At 39.1% G+C, this 27725-nt stretch overlaps 1 protein-coding gene and 1 pseudogene across 3 annotated transcripts in view; one reads left to right on the top strand and one right to left on the bottom strand.

Annotated features, from left to right (window-relative positions):
• The window catches only part of CLCA4 (chloride channel accessory 4), a 66802-nt gene that overhangs the window by 16168 nt on the left and 22909 nt on the right, over positions 1 to 27725 (bottom strand). Inside the window, exons 1-4 of one of the 3 annotated variants that reach the window (XM_003805302.6) lie at positions 17328 to 17538; positions 4526 to 4666; positions 4240 to 4387; positions 829 to 937 (exon numbers count right to left, since the gene is read on the bottom strand). In XM_003805302.6, the coding sequence (XP_003805350.4) occupies positions 829 to 937; positions 4240 to 4387; positions 4526 to 4666; positions 17328 to 17486 (557 nt within the window). In that variant the 5' untranslated portion in view covers positions 17487 to 17538. Of the gene's footprint in view, positions 1 to 828; positions 938 to 4239; positions 4388 to 4525; positions 4667 to 17327; positions 17539 to 27725 lie in introns of those variants that run through there. The other 2 variants (XM_055116521.2, XM_055116518.2) reach the window with 2 other exon arrangements.
• On the top strand, positions 11034 to 12078 carry LOC112440051 (cell division cycle-associated protein 4-like; annotated as a pseudogene).

The raw sequence follows: 27725 nt of genomic DNA on the forward strand, positions 1-27725 counted from the left end.
TAGTTTCTATTCAGCTATTTAGAGAGTCTTATAAATACGTCGATGCTTCTATTGCTCCCAAACTAGGTGGACATGATGAAACTATCTATGTGGAAAATCATGCTGAATATTCTGCAGCAGCAGTTATACATCTAAGGGGAATATGACATAAACAAATGCAATAAATGTAATACTCTCTAAAAGATGTGCCTGCAAATTGGTGCAATGGGGCAGAGGAAGGACCTTGATTGAAATCATATACCTTTCAGTTCTCACATTAGTGTCAAGTCCCAAGCCCCAGCAGGACATCTACCCGGTGATAGCACCAATTTTAATTTTAAATTGATTCTTCCCAACTATTTTGCTCTTTTGATCACAGAATCAAAAGGAGTCTATAATTAACTGTGATGCTAGATTGCATTATAAAATAACCTTTATAAATCTCCAAGAAGTTCCTGCTTGGCTCCTTGAAGCTGCTTGATTTCTTACTCAGTCCACATTTAGCACTACTTAACCATGTTTGTGCATTCTTGTGTAATGTAAATAACTTTGATCTTATCCCAGCATATTGTATATCCATTTACATGCCCAACTTCAATGCAAGTGAGTTCTGGAGGCTATGGTAGAGAGGTATAAAATATGTTAAATTGTCAACTGAATGCTTGCCATTGAAATTATGTATGTTTTAAATAGCAATCAACTACTTAAAGATACACTTTCTAAAAAAAAATAAAAGCATTGTTTTGTGACATATTGTCTGCATTAAGAATGATTTTGGAAGAAATCAAAGTAGGAAAATAAGAATGGATAAAAGCCTGAAGTCAGTTTAGAAAATTTAAATAGCCATGCCTTGTTGCTTCGATTTTTTTTGACTTAGCACGGTAGAAAGGCTGATCTTCATTGTACTCATCAAACACTCCCCACCGGAGGTGAGCCCACTCATGGACAAACAGTTTGCCTGTGGGAAAGCATTTCAAATACATGATCATAATCCAAGTGACACATTTTGTATCATATTTTAAGAAGCTTCTCTTTCAATTATAAAATATATTTAGATTTCGGTTTTCAACAACTATCAACATTATATTTCAGTGTATAAAAAAGCCTATTGCATTAAATTACATTATATTATGCTATATTATGTAATATATTATCTTCTTATTCCACAACATGTTAAATCAATGAAACAATAAGGGAGGATATGCTATGGGCCGAGTGGACTGGGATTTGTGTTTTGGTTCTTGGTGGTAAAAAGTCTTAGTACAATGGTTTATGGTTCTCCAAATTATAACCATGGGGATGTTAAAATGAAGGAATTCATTTATGGTACTTAAGACACATAAGCATTAATTATATGAAACAATTTTTAATTATATATATATATTCAATGCAATACTAGGTATTAAAAAATATAAAGATGTGTGAGATTTAGTCCTTCACTTGGGGAAGTTTTGAGAGAGGGAGTTCAAATAAAAAATTTTTTTAATAAGAATTTCACAATAAATGGAGGAATAAAAGTAAATCCACAGCTTGAGATGCTGAAAGAAGGAAAGTAGAACTTTCATTTTAGCAATGTTGGGAAAAATTTCAGAGGAAACAGATGGAGAAGGAAAGATTGTAAATAAAGTCTCTTCTGCTACAATGTGTGTTTCTGTAGCTCAAACGACCTCATATGAATCTGAAAATGGGAGGAAAATACACCACAGTATGAAGAAGTCATGTTTCTTTTCTTTTTCTTTCTTCTTCTTTTTTTTTTTTTTTTTAAGATGGAGTCTCGCACTGTCGCCTGGGCTGGAGTGCAATGGCGCGATCTCAGCTCACTGCAACCTCCGCATCCTGGGTTCAAGTGATTCTCTTGCCTCAGCCTCCCGAGTAGCTGAGATTACAGGCACCTGCCACTATGCTCGGCTAATTTTTTGTATTTTTAGTAGAGATGGGGTTTCGCCACGTTGGCCAGGCTAGTGTCGAACTCCTGACCTCGTGATCTGCCCGCCTCAGCGTCCCAAAGTGCTGGGATTACAGGCATCAGCCACCTTGCCCAGCCGTCATGTTTCTTTTTTAAGTCTTTGCTATTCAAACTGTGGTTCTGGACAACATCCATCAGCATCACCTGGGAGGTAGTTACAAATGCAGAATCTTCAGGCCACCCTTTGCTTACAGAGTCAGAAGCTGCATATTAACAAGGTCCCTAAGTTACTCTTCTACATAATGCACTTTAAAAACACTGGTTTCAGGTTTCCTAGGCAAATGGAACCAGGTTTGTGGGAGCAGAATTAGTACGTTCAGTAGGAAAGGAAAAAGCCCTCATATCAGCTACTGCAGTAGAAATTTGGTGCGTGTTAAGAAAAATTTAAGAGTCTACTCAGACTTGATTCGTTCTCAGGTTTCCCTGCCTCCCATGCCCACCTTAAAAGCAGCCCTTTTGACTTAGAATTCCATTCCTATCTACATCATTGTCTCATTTCCAGCTATCTCTGTTCCTATTTCTAGTAACATTTCTCTCTCCCCCTCCTCGCACCGTGTGTGTGTGTGTCGTGTGTGTGTGTGTACTTTTAATATGTGCTATGGCAGCCTCTGGCCATACTGCATTGCTTGCCTAGGTGATCTAAATGATCTATTGTGATTGTTGGTGGTGTTATCATGATTATTACAAAATTGCATAAGATTCTTACTAATCTTATTTATCCAAAAACCTTACTGTTTTTTAGGACCTTGAGGAATGTGAGTTTTTTACACAAATGCATATATCACATTATGCATTTGTGAAAAGGAAGAAAGATCTGTCTAAGAAGAAGGGGTGACCTGTCAGTAATAGAATAGGGTTGAGGTGTGGGATACGGGAAAAATCAATAACTGATATGGGGACATTGAGCTTACAAATTGGAGAAGCCTTTCTGTTCTAAGAAAGGTGCAGGTAGAGAAGGTGTAGGTGGTAATAAGTCTGGAAATAGAGAGGAAGAATGTAGAGACCTCTGTTTTATCAATCAGGACATTAATTGATGGGATTGAGAAGAGTGCCTGGAGATCTTGAGAAAAATGGTAGACATTTTAGAACAGCTGCTATAGGAATTGAGAAAGAGAGTTGAGAAGAGCTGAGTAAAAATATTGTTGAGTAGCTTTGAGTGCTTCACTGAGCTTGGAAGGTGTGTTGTTATAATCATGTCACTTAGTTTTATAATTTTCTTCAACATTCTTCAAAACATAACAGGAGCCAAGAATAAAGAAGATGGAAAATTCAGAAGATTCAGTAAATTGAATGAAACATAAGGATAAGAGTGGTGAGAGAATTGAGCTATTTATACTTGTAGTTGAAATGACTGACTTTGCTGGACATGCCAGGTGAAAAGAAAGTATAACTAAAAGGGCACAAAGGATTAGAGGTGCCAAGGGAAACAAACGTGGTCAGGTTAATTACAGGGAAGAGGTAAGATTGGGACATGAGGAGATGATGGAACTTTCAAGACTGGAGAGGGGAACTGGCCTGGGTAATGAATAGGACCAGATCTAGCTGAATGTTTGGCAGAGACAAGAGACTTAACGAGTGTTCAATGAACAGGAATAGAAGAGGGTGATTCTGGGGTATGCGGATTCAGAAAGGTTCCCATTTAATAGTGATACATGTGTAGAGCCCTCCTTTAACAATGATTTGCATTTTTGTCTGTAAAGTGCACTTTTGTTGTTTTGACAAATTATTTTAGCATCTAGATTGAACTAGATGACATTGCCATTTTTATAGGTCAAAATGATCAATTACTGACAATGTCGTCTGTTTCAATGAAATAGATTGATATTATCAGCAACTGATAGCCTAGGAGTGTTTTCTCTTGACCAGTAACTGGCAACATGACTCTTTCCAGCTTACTATACATCTGGCTTTCTTGTAACTTACTGGTGATTTGTTAATATCCAGCTATGGAGAAGTGGAAAAATTAAAATCTAAAAAGCATGCCTTAAGAAAAACATTTATTATTGCTTTTCTCTGTTTATATTTTTGTAGACACTGTACTGAGTATATTTATCTGGATTCTCTAGTTTAATGTAGAACAAATATTTTACAAGGTAGAAACTCCTCTCTTTGCCATTTTGTAGGGAATAACCACAGAGACAGTAGGTCACTTGTTTAAGGTCACATACAGCTAGTAAGTAGGGGAGCCAGGATTTGATTCTAGGGACTTTGGCCCCATGGCCTACACACTTAACCTGCATAAAAAGTTGTATGCTGCAATCACTGCAAAATTATTTTTTAACCAAAATTTCTACCTGGTGGTCCATATTCATTTTGTTTTTTTCCAAGTAGAAGGTCAGGGGTGAAGTGAATGTATTCGCCTTTCTCTCCACATTCTGTGAACTGCTTGGTGTATGGTTCATCTCTACCTGGGAGCGTAGGTGGTGCAACTATAACATCAGCCTGAGAATGTTGAAAAAGATTGTCAAACATCAAAAATAAAAAAGATAATATTCAGTTAGAAAGACTCTTAAATAATTTGTGGCAAAAATGGGTAATATCAGAAAATATAATTTTTTAAGAGAATATTTTGACACTTACATGTTTATAGTTTTCATGTTTTGGCCTTTTGTACTGAGGATTTTCCTTCCAATTCTCAGGAATTAATATAGATACATTTTTGAAAAAAAATCTTTTTTCTGTGGCTTCAAACAGGTACGTAGAAGCTGTAGTCACCATATCCTGTCATTAAAGGAAAAAATATGTGAGGATGGTGAAGTTAGAGTGAACTAAATTAGCAGGGTTTTGTGACAGGCATTTCCCAACTTAAGAGTGGACAGAAAAGCAACAGACTGATGAGTAGGGTCTCTGTCTCATTATTCTAACTCTGCCACCTGTCAACCCCAAACCATCACTTATTCCTGCACGTTGAAAGCCTCCTCAGTCTTCTATAATCCTGCCTTAAAAGGCAAATGCTTGTATTTGGCATTAAGAGGAATTGATTAATAGGAATATGTACATGGACTTTGGAGTCATTTACGTGATTCTAATACTAATGTTAGTATATTCTGGATGACAGATCTTGGTTGATTTATGCAATGCTCCGAATCTCAGTTTCCTCATCCTTCAATGGACTATTACTATCTATCAGTATGGTTGGCATAGAGATGGAATCAGATATAAAGTCCTCTACAAACAGGCAATCTTAAAATTGTTTGATATCATTACTATTTATAAGAAATCTTAGTAGAAAATAGGCTTAGTTGATGCAAACTGAGGAGGACACTCTACAGAAATGGGTCATTGAAGAGGTTTCTCATCCCAACCTTAGGAGAAACAGCTAGGTTGGGAGACTGTGTGGGTGGGAGGTGTGATGAAAAAAAAACCCATAGTAGAGATAAAACTTTGATTACGGAACTGTTGCTGTACCACCTATATGAAAATAATATCACCTTATATTCAGAACTATAAACTCACATACAAGGACAAATAAGAAAAATAGTTCCTCCCAGAAGAAAGCAAACTACTTGGAAAACATATTTCAGCATATCATCTATGAAAACTTCCCCAAACCTGCTAGGAGGCCAACAGTCAAATTTAGGAAATACAGAGAACTCCTGCAAGACTTTACACAAGAAGATCATCCCCAAGACACAATCATCAGATTTTCCAAGGTTGAAATGAAAAAAAAAAAAAGAGTGTTAAAGGCAGCTAGAGAGGAAAGGGCAGATCACTTACAAAGGGAACCCCATCAGGCTAACAGTGGACCTCTCAGCTGAAACCTTACAAGCCAGAAGAGATTGGAAGCTGATATGGTTTTGCTGTGTCCCCATCCAAATCTCATCTTGAATTGCAGTTCCCATAATCCCCACGTGTTGTGGAAGGGACCAGGTGGAGATAATTGAATCATGGGGGTGGTTTTCCCCATCCTGTTCTCATGATGTAAGTTCTCATGAGATCTGATGGTTTCATAAGGGGCTTCCCCCTTAGCTCAGCTCTCATACTTCTCCTTCCTGCTGCCATGTGAAGAAGGACATGTTTGCTTCCTCTTCTGCCATGATTGTAAGTTTCCTGAGGCCTCCCTGCCATGCTGAACTGTGAGTTAATGAAATCTTTTCCTTTATAAATTATCCAGTCTCAGGCAAGTCTTTATTAACAGCATAAGAATGGACTAATACTGGGGCCTTTATTCAGCATTCTTAAATAAAATAATCTTCAACCAAGTATTTCATATCCAGCCAAACTAAGTTTCCTTGTCAAAGGAAATTCATTACCACCAGACCTGCCTGACAAGAGATCTTGAAAGAAGCACTAAATATAGAAAGACTGCTACCAGCTAATACAAAAACAGACTTAGACACACAGACCAGTGTCACTATAAAGCCAGACACACAGACCAGTGTCACTCAAACAAGTCAACATAATATCTAGCCAACAAAACAATGACAAGATCAAATCCACACATATCTATATTAACTTTCAATGTAAATGGGCCAAATGCCCCACTTAAAAGGCACAGAGTGGCAAGCTGAATAAAAAAGCAAGACCCAATGGTATGTTATCTTCAAGAGAATCATCTTATAAAGGCATAATGACACCCATAGGCTCAAAATAAAAAGATGGAGAAAACCTACCAAGCAAATGCAAAGCAGAAAAAAGCAGGGGTTGTAATCCTAATTTCAGACAAAACAGACTTCAAACCAACAAAGATTAAAAAAAAAAAAGACAAAGAAGGGCATTACGTAATGGTAAAGGGTTCATTTTAACAAGAAGCTCTAACTAATCTAAATATATATATGCCCAACAAAGGAGCACCCAAATTCATAAAGCAAGTTCTTAGAGACGTAAAAAGAGACATAGACTCCCACTCAATAATAGTGGGAAACTTCATTGAGGCAGAAAATTAACAAAGATATTCAGGACCTGAACTCAACATTGGACCAAATGGATCTGATAGACCTATACAGAACTCTCCACCCCATAACAACAGAATATACATTCTTCTCATCACCACATGGCACATACTCTAAACTCAACCACATAATTGGACATAAAACAATTCTCAGCAAATGCAAAAGAACCGAAATCATACTAAACACATTCACAAACCACAGCACAATAAAAATAGAATTCAAGAGTAAGAACATCACTAAAAACTATGCAATTACATGGAAATTAAACAACATGCTCCTGAATGACTTTTGTTTTGGTAAATAATAAAATTAAAGCAGAAATCAAGATGTTCTTCGAAACTAATAAGAACAAATATAAAACATACCAGAATCCCTGGGACACAGCTAAGACAGTTTTAAGAGGGAAATTTATAGCATTAAATACCCACATCAAAAAGTTAGAAAGATCTGAAATTAACAACCTAACATTACAACTGAAGGAATTAGAGGAGCAAGAACAAATCAACCCCAAAGCTAGCAGAAGACCAGAAATAATCAAAATCAGAGCTGAACTGAAGGAAATTGAGACACAAAAAACCACTCAAAAGATCAACAAATCCAGGATCTAATTTTTGAAAAAATTTATAAGCCATATATGCCACTAGCTACCAGCTAGACTAATAAATAAGAAAAGAGAGAAGGTCCAAATAAACAAGATTGGAAATAATGAAGGGAATGTTAATGCTGACCCCTCAGAAATAACAATAACCATCAGAAACTACTATGAACACCTCTAAAGACACAAACTAGAAAACCTAGAAGAGATGGATAAATTCCTGGACCCATACATCTCCCAAGACTGAACCAGGAAGAAATTGATTCCCTGAACAGACCAATAACAAGTTCCCAAACTGAATTAGTAATAAAGAGCCTACAAACAACAAACAAACAAACAAAGCCCAGGATCTTATGGATTCACAGCCAAATTCTACCAGATGTACAAAGAAGAGCTTGTACCATTCCTACTGAAACTATTCCAAAAATTTGAGGAGGAGGGATCCTCTCCAACTCATTCTATGAGGCCAGTATCAACCTGATATGAAAACCTGACAGAGACCCAACAAAAAAAGAAAACTTCAGGCCAATATCCTTTATGAACATTGATGCAAAAATTCTCAACAAAATACTGGCAAACCGAATCCAGCAGCTCACCAAAAAGCAAATCCACCGTGATCAAGTAAGAATCATCTCCAGGACGCAAGATTGATTCAACATACACAAATCAATAAAAGTGATTCATCACATAAACGGACTAAAGACAAAAACCACATGATTATCTCAGGAGATGGAGAAAAGGTTTTCAATATAATTCAACACCACAATAAAGTAGGTATTGAAGGAAAATACCTCAAAATAATGAGAGCCATCTATGACAAACCCATAGCCAACATTATACTGAATGGGCAAAAGCTGGAAGCATTCTCTTTGAAAACTGGCACAAGGCAAGGATGCTGTCTCTCACCACTCCTATTCAACTTAATATTGGAAGTCCTGGCCAGAGCAATCAGGCAAGAGAAATAAATAAAGGGCATCCAAATAGGAAGAGAGGGAGTCAAACTATCCCTCTTTGATTATGACATAATTCTATATCTAGAAAACCCCATAGTCTCAGCCCAAAAGCTCCCTCAGCTGATAAATAGCTTCAGCAAAGTTTCAGGGTACAAAATCAATGTACAAAAATCACTAGCCTTCCTATACACCAATGACAGCCAAGTCCAGAGCTGAATCAAATAGGCAATACCATTCACAATTGCCACAAAAAGAATAAAATACCTAGGAATACAGCTAACCAGTGAGGTGAAACATTCCTACAATGAGAATTACAAAACACTGCTCAAAGAAATTGTGTCAGAGAAGACACAAACTAATGGAAAACATCCCATGCTCATCGATAGGAAGAATCAGTATCACTAAAATGGTTATATTGCCCAAAGCAATTTATAGATTCATTGCTATTCCTATCAAACTAGCAACAACATTTTTCACAGCACTAGAAAAAAACTATTTTAAAATTCATATGGAATAAAAAAGAGTCTGAACAGCCAAGGCAATCTTAAGCAAAAAGAACAAAACTGGAGGCATCATGTTACCTGATTTCAAACTACACTGCAGGGATGCAGTAACCCAAAGAGCATGGTACTGGTATAAAAACAGGCCTAGACCAACAGAACACAACAGAGAGCCAAGAAATAAGGCTGCACATCCACCACCATCTAATCTTCAACAAAGCTGACAAAAACAAGCAATGGGGAAAAGATTCCCTATTAAATCAATGGTGCTGGGATAACTGGCTAGCCATATGCAGAAGATTGAAGCTGGATCCCTTCCTTACACCATGTATAAAAATCAACTCAAGATTAAGATTAAAGACTTAAATGTAAAACTGAAAACTATAAAAACCCTAGAAGACAGCCTAGGCAATACATCCTGGACATAGGCAAAGATTTTATAACAAAGATGCCTAAAACAATTGCAACAAAAGCAAAAATTGACAAGTGGAATCTAATTAAACTTAAGAGCTTGTGCACAGCAAAAGAAACTATCAACAGAGTAAATAGACAACCTACAGAATAGAAGAAAATATTTGCAAATTATGCGTCCAACACAGGTCTAATATCCAGCATTTAAAAGGAATGTAAACAAATTTACAAGAGAAAAACAAACAACTGCATTAAAAAGTGGGCAAAGGACATGAACAGATGCATTTCAAAAAAAGATAGACATGTGGCCAACAAGCAAGTGAAAAAAAGCTCAGTATCACTGATCATTAAAGAAACACACACACAAAAAAACCCACCATGAGATATCATCTCATACCAGTTAGAATGGCTATTATTAAAAAGTAAAAAACAAAACAAAACAGATGCTTGCGAGGTTGAGGAGAAAAGGGAACACTTATACATTGTTGATGGGAGTGTAAATTAGTTCAACCACTATGGAAAGCAATATGGTGATTCCTCAAAGAGCTAAAAGCAGAACTACCATTCAACCCAGCAATCCCATTACTGGATATACACTCAGAGGAATATAAATCATTCTACCAGAAAGACACACATGCACTTGAATGTTTGTAGCAGCACTATTCACAATAGCAAAGACATGGAATCAACCTAAATGCCCATCAATAACAGATTGGATTAAAAATTGTGGTACAGGGCCGAGCATGGTGGCTCACACCTGTAATCCCAGCACCTTGGGAGGCCGCAGTGGGCAGATCACTTCGGGTCAGGAGTTCGAGACCAGCCTGTGCAACATGGTGAAACCCCATCTCTACTAAAAATACAAAAATTAGCTGGGCATGGTGACAGAGGGAGACTCTGTCTCAAAACAAACAAATAAACAAACAAACAAACAAAAACTGTGGTACATATACACCATGGAATACTACACAGCCATAAAAAAGAATGAGATCATGTCTTTTGCGGGAACATGGGTGGAGCTGTAGGCTATTATCCTTAGCAAACTAACACAGGAATAGAAACCCAAATACTACATGTTCTCACTTATAATGGGAGGTAAATGATGAGAACTCATGAACACAAAGAAGAGAACAAGAGACACTGGGGTCTACTTGAGAGTGGGGGTGGAGGTTGGGAGGAAGGAGAGGAACAGAAAGATAATATTGGGTACTAGGCTTAATACCTGGTGATGAAGTAATCTGTACAACAAACCCCCATGGCATGAGTTTACCTATGCAACAAACCTTCACATATACCCCTGAACCCAAAATAAAAGTTAAAAAAGAAAAGAAAAGAAGACACTATGGGTCATACATTGACACACAAACTTTTTTTTTTTTTGACAGAGTCTTGCTCTGTCTCCCAGGCTGGAGTTCAATGGCTCAATCTCGGCTTACTGCAACCTCTGCCTCCCGGGTTCAAGCGATTCTCCTGCCTCCACCTCTCGAGTAGCTGGAATTACAGGCGCCTGCCACTGGGCCCAGCTAATTTTTGTATTTTTTAGTAGAGAGAGGGTTTCGCAATGTTGGCCAGGCTGGTCTCGAACTCCTGACCTCAGGTGATCCACCCGCCTCAGCCTCCCAAAGTGCTGGGATTACAGACGTGAGTCACCACGCCCGAGCCGACACATAAACTTTTTATGGGAAGTAAAACTATGGCTAGTTTCCTAAGCAGAGTTGATTGTTTTAAAAGGGTAAAGGCCCCGCGCTGGCGGGTGCTCCTCCCTCAGCGGCGGGAAGCAGGCGGCAGCGGCGGTGGCGTCGGCTGAGCAGAGGACCCAGCGGGCAGCCTCGCGGGTCAGACAGGATCCTCGTGACAAAGGCTTCGACAGCTTGCTGGAATAGAGGATCTCTGCTGCCTCGCCTCTTCTGTGGCCTTCGTGTGGGATGCACGAGACGGCAGGACCCAGATAACCGTTCTCTCAAAGACACAATGTTTGCACGAGGACTGAAGGGGAAACGTGTTGGCCACCAGGAAGACGTGGAGGGAGCCCTGGCCGGCTTGAAGACCGTGTCCTCGTACAGCTTGCAGCGGCAGTCCCTCCTGGACATGTCCCTGGTGAAGCTGCAGCTTTGCCACATGCTTGTGGAGCCCAGCCTGTGCCGCTCAATCCTCATTGCCACATGGTCCGGCAGATCCAAGAGGAGATGACGCAGGATGGGATACGGCGCACACCCCAGGCTGCAGGGCGGGCGCCGCTGGACCGCTTGGTCTTCATGGAGATTCTGTGCCGCGCGGCGTGGGAGCAGGAGGGGGCACGTCCTGCCTCTGGCTTGGGAGACGGCCACGCACAGGGCCCAGTTTCTGACCTTTGCCCAGACCTCAGCACAGACGCCGAGGCACCCGCAGAGGGAGGAGCGTCTGGGAGATGGGTGGCCCTCAAGAAAACAGAGGAAGCTTTCGCAAATCACTCGATCAGATATATGAAACGCTGGAGACTAAAATCCCCCGCTACATGGAAGAGCTGTTTTCAGGCGTGGACAGCCCCTACTACAACCTGGACACAGTACTGACAGGCATGATGGGGGTGCCGGGCCGGGCCCCTGTGAAGGGCTCGAGGGCTTGGCTCCGGTCACCCCGTGCCCCAGCTCCATCTGCAAGTCCGATCTGGGCGAGCTGGACCACATGGTGGAGATCCTGGTGTTGACCTGAACCAGAGCCCTGAGCGCTCGCAGCTGTGTCTGACGCGTGGGCACGTGAGCACTGGCTCCCGTAGAGGGTGCGCCTGCCGCCAGCGGCCCAGCCGTGCTGCCCTGTCTGCTGATTCTGAGAAATCCCAGAACAGACCATCATCAGCAGGGTCTGCAACCCCAGGCCCGTCCCACTCACTTTCCCCGCTGTGGAGGGCCAGGCAGAGATGGCTGTTCTCCTGGAAGACTTCTCGTCTCTGGACCGGTCTTGACGTCCTTACAGCCTTGGGCCCTTCGTCTCTCTTTGTGTCCCCCACTGTAGAGGACGGCGAACCACAGCTGCATCAACCTCCTCTACATTCAGACAGGTGATTTTTTTACAATTCAGTTTTAAGTGTTTTGGGCAATATTTTGTCTTAAGATACATATTTTTAAACTTTTTATACCTTATGTCTTTAGATTTTTTCAGCTATTTTCTTAAAAGTATATTTTTTCTATAAATATCCTTTGCTGAGACATTAGAACTTTTATAGCCTGAACAATTGTAGTTGGTGTGTTTCATTTTTTTCAGGTTTAAATAAGGGATTTTTTTTGCAGTGGACATCACTACGGTCCTTGTCAACAGTGTGAGTGTATCATGTTTTACTTTAAATGTGCGTGCAATACTTCTCCATTATGTTCTGTGCTACCGTGAGACCTGGGTGAAACTCAAAAACCGCACACAGCTACTACACTTTTTTTTGTCATTAGAAAATCTACTGTGGGAGCCACATCTTCCTAGAATTGAGCATAAATTATGGAGGGTTTTATTTATGTCTATGTGTAAATGTCATTGAAGGCAAAGGTCAAATATTTGTCTGTTTGGAGATCACGGGCACCAGTTGGTCTTCAGGACCTCAGAGACCCTCCGTTGTGCCTTCTGACAGGCGGTGTTCCTGAAGGCCTCCCGTCAGCCCAGGCACCTGCCCTGGCTGAGGAAATAGCACTGCTACTGGATTAGAAATGCCTGTGCTGCTCTGTTAGATTGGTGCTGGAACAAAAAGTTAAGGCTGAAGTCTAGAATGAAAGAAATCCGAATCCCTGTCAGTCATGGCCCCTTGATCTGTAGGGTCATAGGTGCTGCCGCAGGGAGTGAGCTGGAGGTGCCTGCAACCTTCCTCTCCTGCCCCGCCTCACCCCTCTTGTGTTTCCTGTTTCTCATGCTTTTTCTAACTTCCTCACCCCTTAGCCAAAAAGGTTTGTTTTCTTTTGTGGATACAGCCATTCTTAAATATCAGTGATGTAAACCTCACTTTATTAAAAAATTATCCAGCAAAACAAAACAAAACAAAGGTAAAGAAAATAGACAAGGCATAAGGATTTTTAAAGTTTTGGGTTTTTTAAAAGCAAGAATTGAAATAAAAATAACATAATGAACGAATATAACAATGATTAGCTAAACTATTAATATTTGGTACACAAACTCATTTTGGATAAAAACTGCATTTTCTTAAACATTAAAAAAAGAGGCTGGGTGCGGTGGCTCACGACGGTAATCCCAGCACTTTGGGAGGCCGAGGCGGGCGGATCACGAGGTCAGGTGATTGAGACCATCCTGGCTAACACGGTGAAACCCCGTCTCTACTAAAAATACAAAAAATTAGCGGGGCGTGGTGGCAGGCGCCTGTAATCCCAGCCCGTCGGGAGGCTGAGACAGGAGAATGGCGTGAACGTGGGAGGCGGAGCTTGCAGTGAGCCAAGATCGCACCACTGCACTCCAGCCTGGGGGACAGATCGAGATTCTGTCTCAAAAAAAAAAAAAGAAAAAAAAGAAATAATCCCTCCCTAGACCTTATTATCTCATGAGGAAATATAAGGATGAGAGGCACTTTTTTTAAATTTTATTTTTATTTTTATTTTTTTGAGACAGAGTCTTGCTCTGTCACCCAGGCTGGAATGCAGTGGCATGATCTCAGCTCACTGCAACCTCTGCCTCCTTGGTTGAAGCGATTCTTACCTCTGACTGTGATACTTACTATGATCTTAGAAAAATCATTTTTTTTTCGGACCCCTAGTTTTTTCTTCTGTAAAATGTGGATTATAGTATTTCATAGGGTTTCTTGAAGATATTAAACGCGAAGATTTTGTGAAGGGCTGGGAGAAATGTCAGGAAACATTGTAAAATCTGGGCATGCCTGTAAACAATTGAATTTCTGCTTGTACTTATAGAGGACCATGTTTACAAAATTTTTGCCCATCCAAGTAATTCTTTCAAATAGTGATGTCTGAGTAAAGAAAAGTTTGATACTGATTTACTGTCCTCTGGACACTAAAAACCTATCATTCAGAATTAGCTGCAGTAACTGCTCTTTAAACATCTTTAGTAAAATGAATTTTTATCTTCTCATGAAATTTAAAAGGTACCTATAAGCAAATATCTTTGTGATGTAACAGAGTTTATAGCAAGTGAATGACAAATGGCAGCCACAAAATCACTTGATTACAACTTAGTTCATGCCTATCACCTTCTGCTGGGTAATTAAAACATGCAGAAGGGTCCAACCATAAGCAGCAGAACACAGTAGTGGAGAAATTAAATATAAAGAATTAGTATATGTTGATATCAGGGAGAGGGAAAAATAATTTACGTGGCTACACCACCAAACTGTATATTACATAGAATGTTATATTTGAAAGAAACAGTAATCAGTGTCCTTGGTTTAGTCCTGGAGCCTTTCTCTTCTCCATCTGTACTTGCCTAGTTATCTACACCCAAATTTTCATTCTTCATCATGAATTCAGATTCCTGCCTCCATCTACATGGATGTTTTCAGAAGTAACATAAATTCCAAAAGCCCCAACCAACTAACTCTTGATTTTCCAAATGCCAAATTTTCTCCACTTACAGTCTTCCCCTTCTCAATCCAAGTGTTCAAGCAAAACTCTTGAATTCTTCCTTGACTCTTATTATATTTCCTTCCTACCCTCACCTATCCCCTATACATCTTAACCACCATATCACTTTAACAATCTTTACCACAGCCTCCCTGTTCCTAGTCACCATCACTGCCCACCTGCAAGAGTTTCCTACCTGGGGTCCTTCTACACCAGTAAGCTGCCACAGAGTTTATAGAGGATGGGTGACAAGTGGAAATTCTTTACAGTCCTCAATATTGCAGTCAGAGTGATTCTTGAACATGCATGAGAACACGCCCTTCTCTGCTCAGAATCCTCCTATGGATTTTCATCACAGAGTCAAAGTCAAAGTCTTTCCAGTGGTCTAGGCCTTGCCACCTCTCTAACTTCAGCTCACCCTATGCTTCCTCCTGCTCATTCATAGCTGTTTCCTTGGTTACATCAAACGAATTCTCACCTCCATGCTGTTTTTCTCCCCTAGTTTTCAATGGGCTCTTCTCTCGCTCATCTCAGGTCTGTGCTGACACATCATCAGTGAGGCCTTCCCTGACTTCCCTACATGAAATAGCAACCCACATTCTCCCCCAATCCAGCCCCACCTAACACTCCATATCCCCCTTCCTGATTTGTTTTACTGCACAGCAACCTACTACCACCATCTAACCTGTGATCCATTTACTTATTAACTATATCTCTGAAAAGAAGATACACTGCATGGTGCCAGAGGCTTTAAAAAATTTTTACTGCTCTTTAGCATGTCATAAACATTCAATAAAGAATTCTTTAAAGAACAAATGAGTCCAACTGCTAACTTACAGATCAAGAAACACAGTGTCAGGGAGCCCTGTGCCTTGTCTTCTGTCTTGTGGTGACACAGTGTAGAACCCTGTCTAAAACCTTCATCTCCCTCTGCCCATTACCATATTGTCCTCACTGCACCACACTGCTTTTAACTTCCTGAAGGACTCAGAAGTTTCCATAATAATTATTAACTATTAACTTTGTTTTCTTCTCCATAATTCAAACAGAAGACATCCCAATTCTTTTTTTTTTTTTTTTTTCCAGAGAGGGAGTCTTGCTCTGTTGCCCAGGCTGGAGTGCAATGGCGTGATCTCGGCTCACTGCAACCTCTGCCTCCCGGGTTCAAGCAATTCTCCTGCCTCAGCCTCCTGAGTAGCTGGGATTACAGGCATGTGCCACCACGCCCAGCTAATTTTTTGTATTTTTAGTGAAGGCGGAGTTTCAACATGTTGGCCAGCCTGGTCTCGAAATCCTGACCTCATGATCTGCCCTCCTCGGCCTCCCAAAGTGTTCAGATTACAGGCATGAGAGCCACCGGGCCTGGCTGACGTCCCAATTCTTGGGAAAAATATTTGCAAACTGTTCATCCAACAATGGATTATTATCCAGAATATACAAGAAACTCAAAAACCTCAAAGACAAAGTAATAATAATAATAATATTTTAAAATGGGCAAATGATCTGAATAGACATTTCTCAAAAGAAGACAAACAAATGTCCAACAAGTATATGAAAAAGTGGTCAACATCACTAATCATCAGGGAAATGCAAATCAAAACCAGAATGAGACACCATCTCAGCCCAGTTGGAATGGTTATTACTAAAAAGACAAAAAAAGTGCTGACAAGGATGTGGAGAAAGAGACCTATTATATACCATTGGTGGAAATGTAAATTGATACAGCCATTATGGAAAACAGTATGGAGGTTCTTCAAAAATCTAAAAATAGAATGACCACATGATTCAGCAATTCCACTAGTGGGTATATATCCAAGGGAAAAGACATCAGTCTGCACTTCCATGTTTATTGTAGCACTATTCATGATGGCCAAGATGTGAAGGCAACCTAAGTGTCCATCAAGAGATGAATGGATAAAGTGTGGTATATAAACACAAATGAATACTACTTAGTCACTGAAAAAAATGAAATTGCTTCATTTGTGGCAGCATGGATGAGCATGGAGGACATTATGTTAAATGAAATAAGCCAGGCACAGAGAGATAAATACCACATATTCTTATGCATATGTAGGAACTAAACCAGGGTATCTTATGGAGATAGAGAGTAGAATGATACTTATTAGAGGCTGCAAAGGATAGGGGAGAGAAAGGAAATGAAGAGAAGTTTGTCAATGTGTACAAAAGCACAGTTATGTAGACAGAATAAGTTCTAGTATTTGATAGTACAACAGGAAAATTAAAGTTACTGATAATCTGTTGTGTATTTCAAAGTAGCTAGAAGAGAATAATTATAATGTTCCCAACACAATGCAAAGATAAATGTTTGAGTTGCTGAATATGCTAATTACCCTGATTTGATCTTTACAAATTGTATACATGTATAGAAATATTACTTTGTATGCCATAAATATGTACAATTATATGTCAATTAAAAATAATAGTAAAAAACTAAAAATTAATGAAAGATATTCCATTTTGTTCTTACCTCTATTTGTTCAATTATTTTTTCATCTTCTGGCACACTAGGATCTATAACAATGACAATATCTTCAAAGCCATTATTATTCAGCTTAATGAAGGAAGTATTTGACTGGTGCAGCAGGCACAGAACTAAGAGGAAAACAAAACCTCTGAATAACCCCATTGTTCCTCTCTAGTTATTCCTGGCTCAAATGTTGGTTTGTTCAAGAGGCTTTTCTTTTCTTTCTCTTTATATACGTTCCTAAAACTTACCAGTATTGGCTGATTATGGGATGTTGACTGTATAAAGGTACATTACATGAGAAAATACATGACTAATTCACCTGATTGCTTAATTATATGTCACATAAAAGTGACTAAGAGTCAGAATAAATCAGATCATTTTATAAAATGCATTGCACATTTTCCTGTTGGAACACGTTTTCTTTATTGTTGTCATTGTTGATATTCTAAGGGCTCCTTGACAACAGGGATTTTTTTTTTTCAATAGGTTTTTGGGTAACAGGTGGGGTTTGGTTACATGAATAAGTTCTTTAATTATAATTTCTGAGATTTTGGTGCACCTAACCACCCGAGCAGTGTACACTGTACCCGATGTGTAGTCTTTTATCCCTCACCTCCCCCTCCTATCCTTTTCCCCCAGTCCCCAAAGTCCATTGTGTCGTTCTTATGCCTTTGCATCCTCATGGCTTAGCTCCCACTCATGAGTGAGAACATATGATGTTTGGTTTTCCATTTCTGAAATTGGCTGCTGCAAATGCCATTATTTCATTTCTTTTTATGGCTAAGTAATATTCCATGGTGTGTGTGTATGTATGTAGGTATATGTGTATATATATATCACATTTTCTTTATCCACTGGTTGATTGATGAGCATTTGGGCTAGTTTCATATTTTGCAATTGCAAATTGTGCTGCTATAAACGTGTGTGCAAGTATCTTCTTCATATATGACTTCTTTTCCTCTGGATAGATACCCAGGAGTGGTATTGCTAGGATTGCTGGATCAAATGGTAGCTCCACTTTTAGTTCTTTTTTTTTTTTTTTTTTTTTTTTGAGATGGACTCTCACTCTGTTGTCCAGGCTGGAGTGCAGTGGCGCGATCTCGGCTCACTGCAACCTCCGCCTCCAGGGTTCAAGGGATTCTTCTGCCTCAGCCTCCTCAGTAGCTGGGATTACAGGCGTGTGCCACCATGCCCAGCTAATTTTTGTATATTTGTTTGTTTGTTTGTTTTTTAGTAGAGATAGGGTTTCACCATGTTGGTCAGGCTGGTCTTGAACTCCTGACCTCGTGATCCACCAACCTTGGCCTCCCAAAGTGCTGGGATTACAGGTGTGAGCCACCACACCCAGCCCACTTTTAGTTCTTTAAGGAATCTCCATACTGTTTTCCATAGTGGTTGTACTAGTTTACATTCCCAGCAGCAGTGTAAAAGTGTTCCCTTTTCACCACATCCATGCCAACATCTATTATTTTTTGATTTTTTGATTATGGCCATTCTTGCAAGAGTAGGGAGGTATTGCATTGTAGTTTTGATTTGCATTTTTCTGATCATTAGTGATGTTGAGCATTTTTTCATATGTTTGTTGGCTGTTTGTATACCTTCTTTTGAGAATTGTCTATTCATTTCCTTAGCCCACTTTTTGATGGGACTGTTTGTTTTTTTCTTGTTGATTTGTTTGAGTTTGTTGTAGATTCTGGATATTAGTCCTTTGTCAGCTGTATAGATTGCAAAGATTTTCTCCCATTCTGTGGGTTGTCTGTTTACTCTGCTGATTATTTCTTTAGCTGCACAGAAGGTTTTTAGTTTAACTAAGTCCCAACAATTTATCTTTGTATTTGTTGCATTTGCTTTTGGGTTTTTGGTCATGAAGTCTTTGCCAAAGCCAATGTCTAGGAGGGTTCTTCTGAAGTTATCTTCTAGAATTTTTATGGTTTCAGGTTTTAGATTTAAGTCTTTGATCTATCTTGAATTGATTTTTGTATAAGGTAAAAGATGAGAACCCAGTTTCATTCTTCACGATGTGGCTTGCCAATTATGCCAGCACCATTTGTTGAATAGGGTGTCCTTTCCCCACTTTGTTTTTGTTTGCTTTGTTGATGATCAGTTGACTTTAAGTATTTTGGTTTATTTCTAGGTTCTATATTCTGTTCCATTGGTCTATATGCCTGCTTTCACACTAGTACCATGCTGTGGTGGTAACTATGGCCTTGTAGTAGAGTCTGAAGTCAGGTAATGTAATGCCTCCAGGTTTTTTCTTTTTGCCTAGTCTTGCTTTGGCTATGCAGGCTTCTTTTGGGTTCCATATGAATTTTAGGATTGTTTTCCTAGTTCTGTGAAGAATGATGGTGGTTTTTGATAGGAATTGCATTGGATTTGTAGATTGTGTTTGGCAGTATGATCATTTTCATAATATTGATTCTATCCATCCATGAGCATGGGATGTGTTTTCATTTGTTTGTGTCATGTATGATTTATTCAGCAGTGTTTTGTAGTTTTCCTTGCAGAAGTCTGTCACCTCCTGGGTTAAGTATATTCCTAAGTATTTTAATTTTTTTGCACTATTGTAAAATGGGTTGACTTCTTGATTTGATTCTCAGCTTGGTCACTGTTGGTATATAGGAGAGCTACTGATTTGTGTACGTTAATTTCGTATCCCAAAACTCTGATGAATTCATTGACCAGTTCTAGGAGCTTTTTAGATGAGTCTTTAGGGTTTTCTAGATATATGATCATGTCATCAGCAAACAGTGACAGTTTGACTTCCTCTTTACCAATTTGGATGCCCTTTATTTTTCTTGTCTTGTTGCTCTGGCTAAGACTTCCAGTATTATGTTGAATAGAAGTGGTGAAAGTGGGCATCCTTGTCTTGTTCTAGTTCTCAAGGGGAATGTTTTCAACTTTTCCCTGTTCAGTATAATGTTGGCTGTGGGTTTGTCATAGATGGCTTTTATTACCTTAAGTATGTTGGGGACACATTTTCTATACTTTCTAATTTTGATGAATTTCCTAAACATAGACATATACTTTATATTTTCTGTAGAGTAGAATGTGAAAATTAATAAAAATCCATAATAAAATGAACAGATACAGTAATACCAATGTCTTCTATTTTTACAAAGCAATTTATCAGCATTACAATGGTATAAATAATGGAAGAGATAAGATAGTTAAATGTAAATAACAGCAAATTAGTTAAGATGGGTTTGAGGTCCAAATTAAAGATTTTAAAGACTTTGATAAATTTAGCAATCAAATTATTTACCTAAAAATACTGTCCAATAAAGAAATAATAAAATTTATTTCCATACAAGCACATCAAAAACTGTATCTGGTAGTTTGCTGGTTACTATTGAGGCAGAGTGAATCACATTAATAGTTTACATTTATTCAGTTCTTACCAGAGCACAGATTGTCTCACTTAACCCTCACTGCAACTCTGTAAGGCAAGTATGCATATTACCTTCATTTTATGTATGGAGGAACTGAGGCACACCGATTTAAGTAACTTGTCAATATCACATGGCTAGTAACTGGTAAAGTCAGGATCTGAACCCAGCATTCTTATCCCAGAGCCCATGGATTTAATCTCTCCATCACAAGGCAATGCTGTTTTGCTAGGCAAGTAATGTAGTAAGTTTTTATAAAAAGGAGCAGCTCTGGGAAACTGTGATTATCTGGAGTGAATAGACTGGGTATTAACAAATACATCCTATGCAGTCTTGCCCTCACTGACCCTCCCTTCCTCCTGCTCCCTGCTTCTCCCTGAACTCCAGCTTTGGTGGCTCCAAGAAAACCAAGCATGATCCCATCCCATAGAACTTGTGTTCAGGAAATCCCTTCTGACTCGTTGACTAAATGAATAAATGAATGATTATCATTTTAACCAAAATAACAGCTTATCACAATGCCTAAACAGAAGCTTGTCCAAGGCCTTTGAAATGTTGAAGAAGCCTGATGGACTTAGATCCCCGCTATTGTTTGTGGGAGTATTTATTTTGAGGAGGTGCTATTATAACCTTAAAAAACTCAGGAAACTCTGAGTTATACATTTGGGAGAGAATTCCTCTTTGCCAAAGCAGTTAGAAGAAGCTCCCCTCAGGCAATGAGCACATGCAGCCTGGTGAAAAAAGGTGACTATTTATAACAGTCTCTCCCTACTTTTTCCTGGTGTCACAGGAACCTCGACATTGGAGACAAATGTATATCCTTGTCTTGTTTTCCATCTATCCCCCTGGTTGAGTTTCTAATACTCTTCTAAAAGAGGAAAGTGGGAAGCTGCTCTGGTGGCCTCAGAGACACCCCCTTCCATTACTAGTCGACATAATACAGTTTCCAGGTCAGCTGGTCCAGCTATAAGGGCCACTGCCTCCATCAACCCAACCTCAGGTAGACATTCCAGCAGAAGCTGGCTTGTCATAAATCAGAAAAGATTGTGCTAAGTGAGTCAAACCTAGATTCAGTTCAACTCAGGCAAACCGGCTCACTTGAGTCACTCAAAAAGTATGAGTTTCCTTGTCTGTCACTGGGTCAAAAAAGAGTTATAAAAAAATCAGTTGTTATGTATTTGTTTAGTGTGTAATAGAAAAATGTATCCAACATAACAAGCTTGTGTTTTCACAGATACTACTATCAGAGTAACACCATATTTGTTTTTCTCTCTTTTTTATTGAGAAATAGTAATTGTACATATTTATGAGCTTCATGTGATATTCTGGTACATGCATAACGATGATCAAATCAGGGTAATTAGAATATCCATCACCTCAAATATTTATCTTTTTTTGTGTGTGTTGGAAACATTTTAAAGCTTTTTTTCCCCTAGCCTCAGCCTCCCAAGTAGCTGGGATTATAGGTGTGCACCATGCCGGCTAATTTTGTATATTTAGTAAAGACAAGGTTTCACCATGTTGGCCATACTGGTCTCAAACTCCTGACCTCAGGTGATCCATCTGCCTTGGCCTCCCAAAGTGCTGGGATTACAAGTGTGAGCCACTGCACCAGGCCTCTAGCTCTTTTGAAATATACAATAAATTATCGTTAACTGTAGTAACCCTACTATGCTGCTATTGAACATTAGAACTTATTCCTTCTACCTAACTGTATGTTTGTACCCATTAACCAACCTCTCTTCCTCCTCCCATGTTCCCACCTTCTGGTAATCATCATTCTACTCTCTAGCTCCATTAACAATGAATTCTCCAGAGAGAGTCAGGACTTCTGATTTCCATGGCAACAGAGAGGTCTCCTGTCACTGGACTTTTAAATCATGAGTCAATTACATGCTAAGAGAGTAATAGTCATTTTCTTTATGAGAAAATTTGGATTCTTACTGAGGTAGATGTGTGGTCGATGATTTCATTTTTTATTTCTGGAAGAAATAATATGTGTAAACTTTTTATTTAAAAAAATGAAAAGAGCCTCTTTTTGAACTGAAAAACTGAGTTACTTATCCTTATACAATTTTCTGAAGGCAACATTGGATTTTAATTATTATAAGCTATACACTATCAACACAGAACCTGAGATATAAATAAGTTGGAATTTATTATGTGAGGCTTAGTTTCTTCCTCTTTCCTTTTGGATCTCTCTATCTGTAGTGTGTATATTCCTTGTGCTCTGGATTCCTTGTGCTAAGCACATGTGGTTCAGGGTCATGTCTTGCCTTCTAGAGGCAGATCCAGAAACCAGTCTCTCTTTCCTATTCCCAGTGCCAACTTACGTGAGGTTGGGATTCCCTTTGCACCTAGTCAGATGCAGGTATCGGTGAAAGAGGGAGTGTCTCTATGAGCTCTACGCTTGGAGAGAAGCATTAGAAATCCCAATTGTGACTTGAGGTCAAGCCATACTTATTAATTTAGCTTCAGCATATATGGAGCTAATATTTTTATAATCTGTCTGACTCCTATGTCAATTTCCAAATCAGTTCCAAACTCTGAAAAGGAAAATGGCAGGGTTTGCTGTGTTTCATTTTTGTTTTTGCCATTTTATTTATTCATTTATTTATTTATTTTGAGACAGAGTCTTGCTCTGTTGCCCAGGCTGGAGTACAGTGGCACGATCTCGGCTCACAGCAACCTCTGCCTCCTGGGTTCAAGCGATCCTCCTACCTCAGTCTCCCAAGTAGCTGGGATTACAAGCATCTGCCACCACACCTGGCTAATTTTTGTATTTTTACTAGAGATATGGTTTCACCATGTTGGCCAGGCTGGTCTCGAACTCCTGACCTCAAGTGATCCGCCTGCCTCGGCCTTCCAAAGTGCTGGGATTACAGGGATGAGCCACCATGCCTGGCCCTGTTTTTACCATTTCAATATACTAAATACACTAAAGAGGAAACAATGTGAAGTCACATATCTTTGTACATTCTTGGGAATCCCACCATTAAGGATTTCTCATTGGCCTTCCTTTCTTGCTACTTAGTGTCCAGTTTTCCCCTCGCCTTCCCTCATTCTCTGATTTTTACCCCTTCCTTCTAGGATTATTAAATTTCTGGAACTCCAAATACTTTCTCTCTGTTCTACAAAGTAGTGCTTCAGCTCCTTCCTGCTCCTACTCCCAAACTTGCACATTCAAACCCATCAAGGAGAGGTGATAATATGTATAAAGAGCAATATGGTCTTACATGAACAAAGGGAAATTTACAGGTTATTTATGTATAGATAAACTGTTGGAGATTATTCCATTCCACAGTTAGAGGACTGTGCTCTGTTTAACCTCTCTGCAGATTAACAAAATGGTATAAAACCCTCATTTCATCTCATAACTGGACAATCTGGCAGCCTTCTTAAAGATTTCTTAGCAATATCTTCCAGTCCAATCTTGTACAACATCAAATTATCTAATGTATAATACTAACTTTTCTTTCTCAAGTTCTTCAGGAGTTCATCGTTACCTTTAGGTTGGCACAATCCTTTACTTGCTATTCAGAATTCATCATAATGTAGTTCCAAATTATAATTTCCAGTTTTATCTCCCAATATTATCTATGATAAATCTTTTTCTCTAGTCAAAATTTGTGGAAAATTATTTTTACTTTCCACTATTATCCCCTTGACCATACTCATTTTTCTAATTCTATCCAGCTTAACTTCTACTTCTTTATGAAGACTCCCCTGAGCAATTCAGCCAGTCATTTCACTTCTCTGAACTTTTGTACCCTTTTTACCATAACAGGAAATCTAGATCCAGGATTTAGGAGTTGAGATTTTGAATATCCATATGAGAGAATTTTCTTGCTGGAAAATACCTTAGAGACCATCTAATTCAACCACTGATGTTACAGATGAGAACAATGATGTCCAAGGAAGGTAACTGACTTAATGGCAAAACTTAAACTGGAGACATTTGACTCCATGTGATCTCTTCTCGTGGCTTCCTGCTCACCAGCGCTGCGCCAACCTCTCCTTACTCTCTCGAGCTGCTGCTTCTGCTGCTGCTATTTGTACACCAGCTGTACCCTGAGCTTAAGGCATCCCTTTCTTCTTAGAAGCTGTAAGCTTAGCGGATGCTACAGAAATATTCTAACATATGGCTCTTACATTTAAATATTTCTCTTTGTATAATCAGAAGAATTGAAAAAGCCCCAAGGAGAAATAGCCTTTGAACAAAATTGCTTTGAAGAGAGTTTGTCCAAAGAATGTTATGCCAGGAGAAAGTACTTATAGATTTATCAATTCATAGTCTACAATCCATTCTTTTTTATATATAAGAAATCCTACAAAGATTGGGGAGAATTAATATTTACAGAGCATACTGAGTATGTCTGATATTCTGATAACTATATAACTATGTCTGATATTCTTATAACTATATTCTGAGAGTTACCTGGTAACTCTCAGATATTTTGATAGTTACTTTACATGAACTTATTTAATTTTCATAATCAGTCTTTGAGATAGGTATTATCATCCCCTTTCTATAAATGGCGAAATAGATACTCAGAGATATTAAGTAAATTGTCAAAGTTTGTATAGCCAGGAAAAGGGAGGAGATGGGATTTGAACCTATGTGTATTTGTCTTTATGCCATGCAATGGGTAGTTATGTTTCGCCTGGTTGGTTATACCTTGGAGTATGGTGCACTGCCCAAATCCCCTCATATCTCTTTGAGTGTTCCTGTGTGCTTCTTCTTTCTGCATAACATGCATTTGCTTGCAAAGGCCCATACCTGCAACTTTTCTTTGGAGGACAGCCTTCAGACTATGAGAGCTATTTTACCCACTTACATAGAGAGCCAGAAGGTACTTTACATCCTCTGAAGTGGTACATAGCCAGTGACTGACAGTTCAGCGATATGAAATCTGAATGCCTTCACTTTGGGTTGGGACCAGTTCTGAGGTGTAACGTACACAGTAGAGATCCCTGTGGACAAGCTTGATGCTGCCCCCGTGGGACTTTGCCTGTACTCATATCCCTGCTTGGATTCTTCTCTTGTCCACTTCCTCCCGTACCCTTTTTTTTCTTTCCTGAGAACTTATTTGGCGAATTACTTGTACATAAATCCTTGTCTCAGGACCTACTTCAGGAAAATCTGCCTAAGATAGGGTGTCATGTCTTACAAATAATATTTATTAAGCACTTATTGTATGTATGCTAAGCACTATGTTACATTATTTATATGTATTAACTTATTTAATCCTCACAACAACCTCAAGAGCAGACACTATTTCTCATTTTACAAATGAGAAAACTCAGCTTTAATAGCTTGCTGAAAGTCACATAGCCATTGGGTGTTAGAACTAAAGCAAAACACTGGTCTGTCTCCAAGTCACACTTATAACCCCTATGCTGCATTCCTTGAAGATACGCCATTTTCCCTGGTAAGGAGACCAACTTATGATCAGTCAGCCCCTCTATTTGAATAAGAATATTAAAATAAATGATTAAAATGCCCGTGCAAAAACCAGATTCTGACAAATTTTACAATTTTCTTTTTTCTAATGCAGAAGCTTTTAACTTTTGTTACTGGGGAGCAATAGAAATCTTGTCTGGGAAAAACAAATTTAGCAGGTAATATAGTGATTATACTAATTCCTTACATGTTTATGGTGTATTTCCTTTGTGATAAGCTGAGAAAATAAAAAGTTGTTGCCCTTAAGGAATCCATAATCTCGTGAAGGCAATGTCCCAGTGAAGACCTATGATATAATCTCATAAGTGCCATAATAAAATTATATGATAGCAAGGAGGAAAGAACAAGAAATCATGACCCTAGGGATTCCCTGGGTGAGTCAGGGCTAGTGATGGAGTTAGAAAATGATGATATTTCAGCTAGGTCTTAAAGAATTGGTAGAATTTTAATATTTTATTTTACTCTGTTATTTTTATTTTATTTTACTATTGTATTCTATATTTTATGAAGGAAGAACACATACCAGAATTGTGTTCAAAAGCGAGGTCAAAATCACAGAGGTAGAAAATGTCCTATATTTCTACTTGTAATTAAACTTCCAACACGAAGAATTAAAAAATATGTATTTTATATATATATATATATATGAGACACTTAGAACACTGCCTGACACATAGTAAGTGTTCAACAAATAGAGGCTGTTATTATTATGTATGTGAATTGGGGAAGTAGATTCCTGACATTCTTTTAATGTTAAAAAAATACTACATTATTTATGAAAAAGCTGGGGATCAACTTCTCATTTCCCATTTCACAGGTAAGGAGCTTTGAAGTTTCTACTCCATTCTAACAAGTAAAATGTTGAACACACTGAAAAATCAACAACTATTCTTGGATATCTAAGAGAGGTGAGGACACAGGGCACAGGGCAAACTGCTGCCCCCAAAATAGGAGCAGACAGGTGAATACAGGGTCTTAGCTTACTGGTGTATGGTCTTAGCTTACTGGTGTACAGACTTAGGAGTGGAAACCACCATGAGAACCAGTGCCAAGGCAGGAAATCTGAACTGTAATTGACTACTTGCTGGAAGCTCAGTGTGGACAAGTCTGAGAGTTAAAAACTCCAGGGTGAGCCAGCCATGGGCGCGGGGCAGGGCAGGTGCAACATTTATGTAAGTTTTACCTCCAGAAGCCTGACCAGGTTCTCATAGTAAATACTAGAAACAAACAAACAAAAACTTTATGCTTCCAGTAGCAGGAGGGGGAAAAACTATTTAAAAATATGTCAGAGCACTCTGTTCTTAACAAGGCCTGCTCTCAGGAAAAGCTATTTAACCAGAGCCTAACCTGCTGGGGTTTCTTCAGAGCCTAACTGACTTGAAGGAAGGGAAATACCCAGCTCCAGCCAACTGTAGCCATCCTGTTCCATCTAAGGAGGGAGAAAAACCTGAGACACATTTGTAACATTTTCCAGTCCAGAGGCATAGGCTCACCGAAAGACTAATCATAGGATGATAGGACATTTTCGCTCTGCCCCCACCCCCGACC

This window comes from Pan paniscus, chromosome 1 (genome assembly GCF_029289425.2).
Source record: "Pan paniscus chromosome 1, NHGRI_mPanPan1-v2.0_pri, whole genome shotgun sequence".
In the NCBI taxonomy this organism is placed as follows: Eukaryota; Metazoa; Chordata; class Mammalia; order Primates; family Hominidae; genus Pan; species Pan paniscus.